This window comes from Mastigoproctus giganteus, chromosome 1 (genome assembly GCF_048544385.1).
Source record: "Mastigoproctus giganteus isolate SK-2022 chromosome 1, ASM4854438v1, whole genome shotgun sequence".
Lineage (NCBI taxonomy): Eukaryota > Metazoa > Arthropoda > Arachnida > Uropygi > Thelyphonidae > Mastigoproctus > Mastigoproctus giganteus.
The window spans coordinates 47179749-47192578 of record NC_143575.1 but is presented as its reverse complement, the minus strand read 5'-3'; the positions used below and the strand labels follow the sequence as shown (position 1 = coordinate 47192578).

The 12830-nt window shown below is 38.7% G+C and overlaps 1 protein-coding gene across 1 annotated transcript in view; it reads right to left on the bottom strand.

Moving 5' to 3' along the window:
* The window catches only part of LOC150090765 (integrin alpha-PS1-like), a 373692-nt gene that overhangs the window by 61201 nt on the left and 299661 nt on the right, over positions 1-12830 (bottom strand). Inside the window, exon 21 of the mRNA XM_090379991.1 lies at positions 11016-11072. Within this exon, the coding sequence (XP_090236117.1) occupies positions 11016-11072 (57 nt within the window). The remainder of the gene's footprint in view (positions 1-11015; positions 11073-12830) is intronic.

The following is a 12830-nucleotide window of genomic DNA, read 5'->3' as shown; positions in this document are numbered from 1 at the left end:
TCCCTGACCTTTCCGCATCCTCTGTATTTGGTGGTCACAGCCTCGAACCCTGGTCTAATCAAGAAGCATGTGCTACACACTGCTGCTCCTGCCCACCTGGATACAGAGGCGCCCTCCTAAAATGAGGCCTCCACCAAAGCGATAATCACCTCCTTTTCCCTACAAGCAAAATTTCTGTATATCATTAACAACACCCCATGACTTGCTCTGGCAGCCTTGTCTGCACTGCTCAGAAAACTTGATATCTGACTGCACAATTACCCCCAGGTCTTTTTTCATTTTCTAACACCATAAGTGGTCCAACATGGAATCCCAGGGAGGACTCCACTAACAACTTAGTCCACAAACAGCAGCATCCATTGATTACCACTCTGTCTTCTCCCACTCAACCAACCACCCTTTTATCCATTGCAGCAACCGCCCTTAATACCATACTGCTCCAATTTGTACAGTAGTCTTCCGTGTGCAACAGCATCAAAAGCTTTCCTGAAATCCAAGCATATGATATCAAAATAATTTTTTGCACTCAGTTCCTTTGTAACACACATCATAGTATCCAATAAAAATGGTCAGACAAGACTTTCCCTTAACAAACCAATTCTGTGTCTAAATTATTAGCATCCTTGTCAAGAGGATGCTATCTAGATGTATTTACAAGTGAAGTCCATATAAAGTGTTCTTTCATTCTTCCCGCAACTTTGTCTAGATGACCCTGCAATGCTTCTTTACCCAGCAACTTCATTATTTTTCCCTAGTGACCTAATTCGTTAGGTCACTGAAAGATTTTAACCATTTTTATGACAAGGTTTTGGCGCATTATAGCCTTAGTTGCTGATGTGCCAATAAAACTAAATTAAATCAAATCAAATCATTATTTTTCCCAGAACAGAAATTAAATTAACATGTCTGTAATTACTCATGTCACCCTTTGATCCCCCTTTGTGAACTGGGGATACATTTGCACATTTGCAGTTCGGAGGGAGACTTCCTCTGAGTCCAAGGATGTGCTCATAATTATGGCTAAGGGTTTGCATACTTCCTTTGCCGTCGCTTTTAATATAACTGGGTAGATCTCATTCACCCGAGGTGCCTTTCTTATGTTTAAATTCAACAATTTCTTCTCTGCTTTGCTCTCAGTTATTACAAAATCATTAAACTCCCTGTTAATAAGTTTCTGTCCTTCACTTCCCTGTAGAACTCCTCATGTGTGAATGTAGATGCAAAATACTCATTCGGTTTGTCAGCTATATAAGCAGGATCATCAACAGTTAAACCATCAATATCAAATGGCCCAATCTGATTTATCCCCTTCCTTCTAGAGTTTATATAAGTAAAGAAGTCTTTGCTGTTTTACTTAGCATCCATTGCCAAAGATTTCTCATAATCTGCCTTTGCTTGCCTAACCTTGAATGGGTTGAGCACACTGAATTCTGATGGGATCCTTCCACTTGTTCAGATTACGAACTTAAGGGGGTATAAATTCAAATTAAGAAAAGACAGATGTAGAATAGATGCGCGGAAATTTGCCTTTAGCCAGCGGGTGGTTAATTGCTGGAACAAACTTCCATCTGTCATTGTGGAGGTTGATAGGTTGAATAAATTTAAGGAGGAACTGGACAGGCATTTGGAGGGAATGGTGTGATTTTTTTTTTTTTTTTGGCTGATGCTGCATAAGCTGATACACTTGCTTTCTTGCATCACATGCCACTACTACTACTACCACCTTCTTTGTGATTTAATTATAGACTACCTTATATCTGCCATAGGCTTCTGTTTCTCCTGATAATTTATAAGCATCCCATGCATTTTTTTTTTCTCTGCCACAAGTCTCATTAGTTCATCTGACCTCCATTTAGGCCTAAATCTTGAACAGTATTTCTTAATTGGCATGAAAAGCCTAGTAGCTGCCACGATTAATGCCTTGAATGTTTCCACATTTAGAATTTGCCGTTGGCAACATCATCAGTTGGTCCCACTGTGTAAAATTTAAAAACTGTCCGAGACCACTGTAGCCACGTTCACGGAAGCAAAAATCCTTCTCTTCAATCCTGATGGTAGTAATATCTTTAAGTAAATCCTACAACAGTACCCTGTGATTACTGCCACTCAGTGGTTCCTTTATCTTCAAATTCTTAATGCACGAATAATCACTGCTGATAACCAGATTAAGAGTATTATTCTCTCTCTCTCTCTCTCTCTCTCTCTCTCTCTCATTGCCTCTCAAACATGCTGCTGCAGAAATTTCAACATGTTACATCACCTTGGCATGGTATCTGAGAGTGACTGAATTTCTAGCATTTGCAATACTTTATGGGATTGGAAAGTATGGACAAACACAGAAATCAAGTAGTATGCTTTAACTGAGGATGACAAGTTGGTGTAATACAGTTTAAATTATGTTATGTATTGAGACCAGGATACTGCTCTTCCGTACAATTATTCTTTTTTTCTTTTATTACTATCTAATTTTATTACTTTCTTTTATTACTCCTGGAATACTTCTTCATTGGAGGTGTTTAATATAGGCTATTCGGTGTTCACACACTTAGAGAAGTTCATCAGTATATGTGGATTGAAATTCTACTTAAGGAAGAAAGCTTTAGTGACACGTAAGAATGGCTTGAGGGAGAAATCCCTAACCATAAATCTCCTGATTTGCTTGACCAATTTAGGTAATCCTGTCAAATTTTTATAGAGAAAGAGAACTTGCTCACAGGCTGAGTTGTCAGAGAATATAATATCAGAAACACAGGTTCGTACTTGTCTCTTGAGAAGGGAAAGATCATGGTCTCTTTCAGGATTATCACAATGCTAGGAGCTCTCTGGCTCCAGCAGCGGATATTCATTTGTCTGCTGTTGCTTTGTTACACGTCACATTTTTTATGCCTTCTCATTGATGAATCAAGTGTGCAATTATAACATATTTAAGAATACAGTTTGGTTTTAAATTTAAAAGCATTATCTATAATAATAATTATATGTAAAGATTTTTGAACATAGAAAGCTATAAAAATCAAAACACAAATTTGAATCCCCTTTTTAAACTGCAAGCCACCACTGCTTTTAATTATAACCACTTTGTTCTAATCCCTGCTCAGTTATCATAAAACTCCATCTTCCCGCAAAAAAGTTGCGGGAAGATGGATAAAATCAGTCACCATGGTTTTCGTATATTTGGCAAAAAGGGACCAATGCCAAAATGCAATTCTTGAGGATATGGTCCTTGAGGCTGTTGCAGACATTCTCTCAGAATGTCTGCAACAGCCTCAAGGCAGACATGGGAGTCTGCCTTGATGGAACTGATATTCAAGTGACACTCAAGTCAAGTGGACCTAATTTTACCAAAGTCCGGTCAGTCTGTGACAGCCAAATCCTCTGCGTGCACCTTCATGATGGTGGGACTGTTAGCAACCCTGGGTATAACCCCTCAAGTGCAAGTCTTGAAATATGGCACCTAGCACACTGTAGATGACCACCCAGGTGCAAACCAACATAAGGGGGTCAAGGTGTGGTGCCCACATCACATGTAGGAATGCCACCTCACTGTGTTACCAGGCAGCACTAGGTGATAGATGACTCTCAAACTGGTGTAATACCACCAATTTGCTTATTGGTCGCTTAAAGTGGTGGAACCCATGTTTAGGCTCCATAGCAATGATCTGGCAAATCCTCTCCCATCTCTTTCATCATGCAGTATGATTGATGTTTTTTGAGGTTATGATGGACATTGTGGCAAGATTCAATCTTCCTTACATTTCAAGGCTCGAAAATGGTGTTCACAGGCTGGCCACTAGATAGTCTACTGGGCCGAAATTATTGGTAACTTGCTAGGAGGATTTGAGATCAGCTTGTATAATCTTACTGCTTCTACTTTGCCAGATAGTGTCACTATCTTGCAGAGTAGAGGCAGATAGTGACTGGAGGGAGTCTGAGTAGTGTGCAGGCAAGGGGAGGGGGGCCATTGTCGAGGCCACATTATGTCAAGGAGTTGGGTACATTTTTCTTACCAAATGTATGTCATATCTATAAATTTCATTACTTCATGCAGCATGCCCCCCTCTCCTTTTCTTACTAATTGAATACACCATGAATTAGCATTAGTATTAACAGTGGCAAATGATGCAAGAAAACAAGCTTATACAGCAGCAGCCAAAAAATAAATCCCATTTCACCTATTCATCCCTTTCCAATAGTTTGTCTAGTTCTTCCTTGAATTTATTCAAACTATCCACTTCCACAACAAGATAGAAGCTTGTTCCAGCAATCAGCCACCCACTGGTTAAAGCAAACTTCTGTATATCTGACCTGCAACCACCAGCATTGAACTTACTTAAGCCATTCAAGGCCTTAAATACCGCAATCAGATCTCCTTGTAGGTGCCTAGTTCCAGCCATTGCAATTTGAAGAACTGAAGCCTTTCCTGGTAGGAACACTCGTTTGTTCTCCTCACCAATCTTGCTGCTCTTCTCTGCAGGACATTGTTCTAGATGAATTTCTGGCCTTGGATCTGGTTCCAATGGAAAGCCTAGCCTTTTTCAGATGATTTGATTCTGCTTGTAAAAGGAAACACAAGAGTGGTTGTAGAGCAATCAGCAGGAGTGGGTGCAAATGCACATGCTCAGAATAGCAACTGAAAAAACTAAATCCATACTTTTGAATGGAAACCTAAGGACACCCCCCCCCTTCAAATTAATATTAATAGAAAAAAAATCATAAAAATGGTTTCAGAATTAAAATACCTAGTGGTCAATTTCTGACTCAAAATTAACTTTTTATCCTAATTTGGCATACTTGGCAAAAGAAGTGAGAAACTACGCAGGCACGATTTCCAGGATCATTCAGGCTGACTGGGGCTCAAAAGAAGGACCCCAGCAATCATATACCGAGTAGTGTTCTTGCCTATCATCATCTATGGAACCAGCACGTGGTTTACCCTCACGGCCATAGTCAAATTAGACAATTCAGAGAACAATACTTCTCGCTACCACCATAGCAAGTTGCACTGTGAGCACACTAGCACTGGCTAGTGCTCTCCCACTTTACTTGGAAGTAGCCAAAAAAGGCTTATATTACAGACTTAAAAAAGGGCCCCCTGGGCTCCCTAAAGGTGAAATTAACCTCCTTAGGGCTGATGATGACCCAAACTGTACCTGTGGCGAGAGTGAAGCCTGGGCACACATTCTATATGAATGTATAATTTATGACATCCCCAGAACCCAGGGAAGATGAACATCTATTCATAATGAAAGAAGAAAATTATAAAGCATTCACAACCTTCACAATTATGCATTTAGATCTATGCATTTAGAAATGATTCTAAATGCATAGATCTGTCCAAAGAAGGGAAATTCAGCCTCCCTCCCCCAGCAGGTGAACAGTAATCAATAGCCAAAAATGCTGATATCTTCCACCACGCCTAAATGATGACTTTAAAAAAACTCAATACCCTGACAGTAACCTGATAAGACTAAACCAGATTGACCAGGGTACCAACCACCAGGAAAACCTTGCCATGTGTGGAACGCTGGGAACCACACCACATCAGTAACCATGCAAGGCAGGGAGAAGTGCAGGCGGCCGGGAAACAGCTGAGCTGAAAAATATTAGTAAGCTAGTAGCAAAGGAATGCAATGTAGAATGAAAGAGTATGAAAGGCTGAGTGAAAGGGCTGGGCACTGAATGGTAGTGTATAGAGGCATTATGGTAAAAGGGAATGAATGTTAGTTTTAGTGAAATAGAGTAACCCAGTATAAGAGCAAGAGAGAGAGAGAGAGAGAGAGAGAGTGAATGAGTGTTATGATAAATGGAAATGAAGGAGCCAACATAACAGCTGAATGAAAACATTAAAAACAACTTACATTAGTTTCTATATACTAAAAAAAAAAAAAAAAAAATATCCTAATACTAACAAAAACACATCCACTGCATTCTCTCCTGGCCTGCCAAACAGTTGCAGCTGGGAACTTCAACCGAAGGATAACAGTAGGTTCAATTGCGCAGAGAGTGCAGTGCAAAAAGAAAGAGATAAATAAATGAAATGAAAGCCAGAAGAATCAATGAAAGAAGTAGTAGCAGTAGTAATAATAGAGGCATTTGATGCAAGAAAGCAAGCATATGAGCTTATGTAGAATCAGCTAAAAAAAAAAAAAAAAAAACAATTTCACACATCCATTCCCTCTAGAAGTGTGACCAGTGCCTCCTTGAATTTATTTAAGCTGTCAACTTCCACAATGACAGATGGAGGCGTGTTCCAGCAATTAACCACCCGTTGGTTAAAGGCAAACTTCCGCACATCTATTCTACAACTGTCTTTCCTCAATTGTCTAACCATTCCCTTATACAAAGGGATAATCACCTCCTTTTCCCTGCTAGCAAAATTCCATTGACAATACCCCATGACCTGCTCTGGCAGCCTACCTGCATTGCTTAGAAAATTTCCTATCTGACTGCACAATCACTCCCAGGTTTTTTCATTGTCTACCACCCTAAGCATAGTACCACACAGTTGGTAAGTTTCTCTGGGGGTTACTTCTATGCATATGCAGTACTTTGCATTTGTCAATGTTAAATTTCATCTGTTCAAATTTTCTAGATCCTGTTGCAGCACTATGCTGCCATTACTGTCATTACAAACTTGCCAACCTTTGTATTATCTGCAAACTTCAACATTAAGCCTGATATACCTTCATCAATATCACTGATAAATATACAAAACAACACTGGGCCCAACACCGAACCCTGTGGGACTCCACTAATAACATTAGTCCACGAAGAGTAGCGTACATTGATTATCACTCATTGTCTTCTCCCACTCAACCAACCTTTTATCTATTGTATCAATTTACCCTTAATACTATACTGCTCAAATGTGTACAGTAATCTTCTGTGAGCAACAGTGTCAGAAGTTTTACTGAAATCCAAGTATATGATATCAAAATTGTTTTTTGCATCCAGTTCCTTTGTAACCACACCACAGTATCCAATCAAATTTGTATGACAAGACTTTCCCTTAACATACCCATGGTTTGTCTGAATTATTGCTGCAGTCTTGTCTAGATGATCCTGTAATGCATCTTTAACCATTATTTTATCCAGAACAGAAGTTAAACTAACTGGTCTGTAATTACTCATGCCACCCTTAGATCCCCCTTTGTGAATTGGGGATACATTTGCACATCTCCAGTCTGTGGGGACTTTCAGTCCAAGGATGCTCTCTTAATTATGGCTAAGGGTTTGTTTACTTCCTTTGCCGCCTCCTTTAATATAACTGGATAGATCCCACTCCAGGTGCCTTTCTTATGTTTAGCTTCAACAATTTCCATTCCACTTTGCTCTCGGTTATTAAAAAATCATTAAGCACTCTGCTACCCTCATGTGTGAATGTAGATGCAAAATACTCATTCAGTTTGTCAGCTATCTAAGCAGGATCATCAGCAGTCGAACCGTCAATATCAGGTGGACCAATCTGATTCATCCCCTTCCTTCTAGAGTTTATATAAGTAATTTTTTTTGCTTTTTTTTTTTTTTTTTAGGAGCATTAGCAACTAAGGCCATATTGCTCTGGGAATATGCGGTAGCCATTCCCTGACCTTTCCGCATCCTCCGTATTTGGTGGTGATAGGCTCGAACCCCGGTCTAATCAAAAAGCGTGTGCTACGCACTGCTGCTCCTTCCCACCTGGCTACGGAGGCGCCGTTATATAAGTAAAGAAGTCCTTGGTGTTTTTTTACATCCTTTGCCAAAGATTTCTTGCAATTTGCCTTTGCTTATCTAATCTCCTTTGTGACTTGATTACAGACTAGCTTATATTTGCTATAGAATTCTGTGTCGTCTGATAATTTATATGCATCCCATGCATTTTTCTTCTCTGCCACGAGTCTCATTAGTTCATCTGACATCCATTTAAGCCTAAACCCAATATTTCATAATTGGTATGAAAAGCCTAGTAGCCTTCACGATTAGTTCTTTGAATGCTTCCCACTTAGAATTTTTCTCCCACTGTACAGAAGACAGAGCCATCTACCATCACCCTCAGTGAGCGATCAGAGAGAAACCTGGATAACCAATTACTAAAAACAGTTGGCAAACCATAAGATGGAAGATTGTTTAGAAGACCTTTATGCCAAACACGATTAAAAGCCTTTGAGATGTCAAGAGCAACTACTTTTGTTTCACCGAAACTTTCTATTGAATTAGTCCATAAATGGGTAACATAAGCCAGAACATCACCAGTGGATCGACACTGACGGAATCTATACTGGCGATCGTTGATCAGACGGAAGGTTTCTAGGTAGTTTAAGAGTTGGCAGTTAATTGATTTCTCCATTACTTTAGAAAGAGTAGAAGTAATTGCAATGGGACGATAATTGGATGGGAGGGATTTGTCACCCTTTTATGAACTGGCTGGATATGAGCAAATTTCCGAGCAGAAGGAAAAACACCTTTGGAATAAGAAAGTGAAAAAAGGCAGCAAAGAACAGGAGTAAGTTCAGGAGCACAGGTTTTGAGAACAAGTGGAGAAATACCATCGGGACCTGGAGCTTTCTTAGCATCAAGATTCGTCAAAATCCTTCTGACATCCTTTTGATGGAAGACCACAGGAGGCATTGAATGAAGCAAGCTGGGAATGGTGGGAGGTGTTTTACCAAGATCATTAATATATGAGTTGGAAGAAAAATGGAATGCTAGCAGGTCAGCTTTATCCTTGGCTGAAATGACAACAGAAACATCTGGTTTGGACAGAGGTGGGGGCAGATATGGGCAAAAGTTGCCGCCAATAGCTTTGGCAAGGGACCAGAATGCTCGGCTACCATTAGGGCAAGAAGCAAGTTTTCTACTCTTAGCCTGTTCAAACTCTAGTTTGGACTGATTAATAACAACTGCTTTACAATGGTTGCGAGCTTTGGTGTAGGCAGAAAATGAAACTGAAGAATTAGAAACAAGCCAATTACGATATGGAACATTCTTCTCTTGAACAGCCTTAGCACATTTATTGGAAAACCAAGATTTAGATAAAGGACGAGATTTTAAAGTGGAGTATGGGATAAAGGATTCCATTCCCGCAAGAATAATTTCACTGACACGATCTGAGCAAACGTTGACATCAGAAGTTTTGAAACAGTAATCCGACCAAGGAAAAGAAGAAAAGAAATCTTGCAGGTCATACCATTTTGCATTCTTGTAATGCCAAACAACACGAGGTTGGGAATAGCCAAGAGATAAAGGCTCCATTGGAGAAGAGACAATCACTAAGTTGTGATCTGAAGTGCCTAAAGGACACTATGGAAAGGCATATCAGGCATCTGGATACATCAATCACCTCCATACCTGCATTGCTGACCGCATTACACACAGCTTGGTTGGCCAATACCTCCTGAACGTTTCTGACATCTTGTGGAATCAATGCCATGTCTGATAGCTGCTGTACTGAGGGCAAAAGGAGGACCTATGAAATATTAGGTAGGTGGTCATAATTCAGTGATCACTCAGTGTATATAACTTTAAAACTCATTATATAAGAAAATTTACAATGGATTTTGGAAAAAATTTATTCCGAATCTACTGAAGTGATAGAGGAAACATTTCTCAATTGTGGACTGTATTGGAATCATAACTTTTATCGCTTAAAGAAATAAAACTGTCAACATTGAAACCATGTTGAGAAAATGTACGGCCAGAGTCAGTTCATTCAGGAAATATGGAAGAACCAACAGAAAAGGGAATCGATGCGATAATAGATACTGCTAAGTTAGTAGGAGGGGAAGGTTTAATGATATGATTACTGATAGAAAAGAGACTGGCAAACCAGATTTAGTGGAAATGGCATCAGAGGTAAATCAAATCAATTCAGAGGATGACAGTGCAGATGAAAATTGTAAACTTCCAAATTTTACACTAAAAAGCATGAGGAAAGGGATAAACTTAGCCGATAAATTAGAATCTTATTTTCTGAATGCAGATCTTTGACTGAGAGGAACACAAATTTCAAAAGGGAGCTTCAAAAATGCTTAGCTCCATACTATGCAATTTACAAAGCGCTATTAAGCAAAAGCAAACAAACCCAGATTACTGATTTTTTAAAGAGAGTAGAAGATACACGAAATCTAGATGCTGCAGAAGAAAGTTCGGAGGTGAAGATATTCTGAAATAGAGAAAACATTTGAATGTGCTCAGCAGCTTACATTATCTGACATATATGTATCATAGTTTGTAAGACTTTTGTTCAGTTATTACTATTTTTAATAAAAATTAAGATTCCGATAATTATAAAATGATGTATTTTTGGTAGCTTTTGGAACGTAACTCTCCTTTTTGTATTAGTTTTTAGTCGTGTATAAAACGATTTCGCACTACATGAGATTTTATGGGAACCGAACTACCGTGGTATACGGGGGTTACCTGTACTAACTATCGAAGGAATTGCGGCTAAAAATATTAAGATACAATATAATTGTATCTTAAAATTTTTATTTAATAGTCAGACCCTATTATATTCATTTTGTGTGCGTGCGTGGGGGGGGGGGCACATGCAGAGAGAGAAAGATCAGCCATCATCTGTCATCTAAATATCTGCACAGTACAAATTAGTATAGGCTCCAAAAACCTTTAGTGTTTAGGGTTTCCATAAAAAAAAGCCATCATAAGCAATGATTTTCCAATAATTCTGTTTGTCGGAAAAGTATCTTTAATATTATCAAATTATAAGAATAAGGCACCAACAATAAAAATTAAAATATTGTTACTTTAATATAAAGTGGTATTAAGATTCCTTAAAATTCATCGAAATAAATAAAATGTAATGCAAATTTAAAAAATATAGATTTCATAAATGGTAATTCTGACAGAAGTGATATTTGTTATGGAGATTTATATAACTCAAGTCAAAACTTTTGGTTTTTATCCAAGTACAAAGTAAGCTGTACTAATCTTTGCTTATTTCTATGGTAAGTGTCACTGGGTTCTGACATGCAAAGACAACACAGATTAAAGTTTATAAAAGAAAATCTGCAACTTACCAATTCAAGTGGATTCAAAATTTCTGATCCTGGCTGACAAAAACCATTGCCCAGTACCTATACAGTACAATTTTTATTAGATTTCATTTCTCACTGTGATGAAATTATTCATTTCCATTTTCAACATATTTTTAATTTAAGAAATAATGTTTGATATGAGGGAAATTTAAGTTTATATATAATGGTTTGAATGCATATTTATTTTTACCTTGGCAAGTTAAGTAAGCATGCCCATTCTGCCAATGAGCTAAGTGATAATGATTACAACAAAAGAAAATAATCATGTACCTAAGAATCATGTCGGTTACATATATCTAAGGCAAGGTCATGTAACCGACATGACAAGGCTTTGTTTTTCAGTAAATGTGCAATTTATCATAAAAATAACATATTTATTTCTGGAGTAAAACTGATCCACATTAATATGACGAGGTAGAGAACACAATCCACCACTCATGTAAAAAAAAAAAAAAAAAAAACACCTGTTTAGTTTATTCTTTAATGATCCTGTTAATCAATGTTCTTATCTAACCATGTTGAAGAAGTGATTTGACCTGTAGCTTGAAAGATTAAAAAATCCCTGGACATTTTTAATCTCAGCAGGACAGGGCACCTGCCCCATATGCAATCACTGTTTAGAATTCCTAAAGTTTTCTGGCATAAGTGTCAAAGACAGAGCATTGTGAATTTACAAGCAATGCTTGGTTGGCTGACTGTTTTGGTTTCTCTTCATTCAATAACTCATGATGGGGATTTACTAAAAAATGTCTCTCTCAAAAAATGATACACAGTAACAAAAGAGTTAAAGAGGCTATAAAGAATGTGCTCAAATGGACCTGACAACATTGCATAAAATTTCTGATAGGATATTGGGAATCCTATCAGTGCAGAGACGTTATCTCCTACCACTGTTTGGTGCATGGCCTTTTAGCATTAGCATTAGCATTAGTAGAGGCATTTGATGCAAGAAAGCAAGCTTATGCAGCATCAGCCAAAAAAAAAAAAAAAAAAAAACCACTTCCACTTCACCCCTCTGTTCGTTCAAAATACCTGTCCAGCTGAGCCTTAAACTTATTTAGGCTATCAACCTCCACAACAAGGGATGGAAGTCTGTTCCACCAGCCAACCACCCGCTGGCTAAAGGCAAATTTCCGCACGTCTATCCTACATCTGTCTTTCCTCAATTTGAATTTATGCCCTCTCAGGTGATTTTTCTGAGCTAGAGGAAGAATCCCATCAGCATTGAGCATGCTTAAACCATTCAAGGCTTTATACACCTCTATCAGATCACCTCGCTGGTGCCTAGTCTCCAGACACTGTAATTTGCAAAACTTAAGCCTTTCTTCGTAAGAGCACCCCTTTGTTCCATTCACTAATCTTGTTGCCCTTCTCTGTACTCGTTCCAGCAGCTCTACATCCTTCTTGAAATGAGGCCTCCAGACCTGTATACAGTACTCTAGGTGTGGCCTGACCATCGCCTTATACAATGGAATAATCACCTCCTTATCCCTGCTGGAAAAATTCCTGTATATCATTGACAATACTCCATGAGCTACTCTTGCAGCCCGTCTGCACTGCTCAGAGAACTTCATATCTGCCTGCACAACCATCCCCAAGTCCCTTTCATTCTCTACCACTGTCAGTGTAGTACCACAGAGTTGATACGTTGCTCTGGGGTTGCTGTTTCCCATGTGTAGTACTTTACATTTGTCAATGTTAAACTTCATTTGCCACCTCTCAGCCCATCTGCTCAACCTTTCCAGATCCTGTTGCAGCAGCATAGTGTCAGTAGTGTCCTTGACAACCCTGCCAACC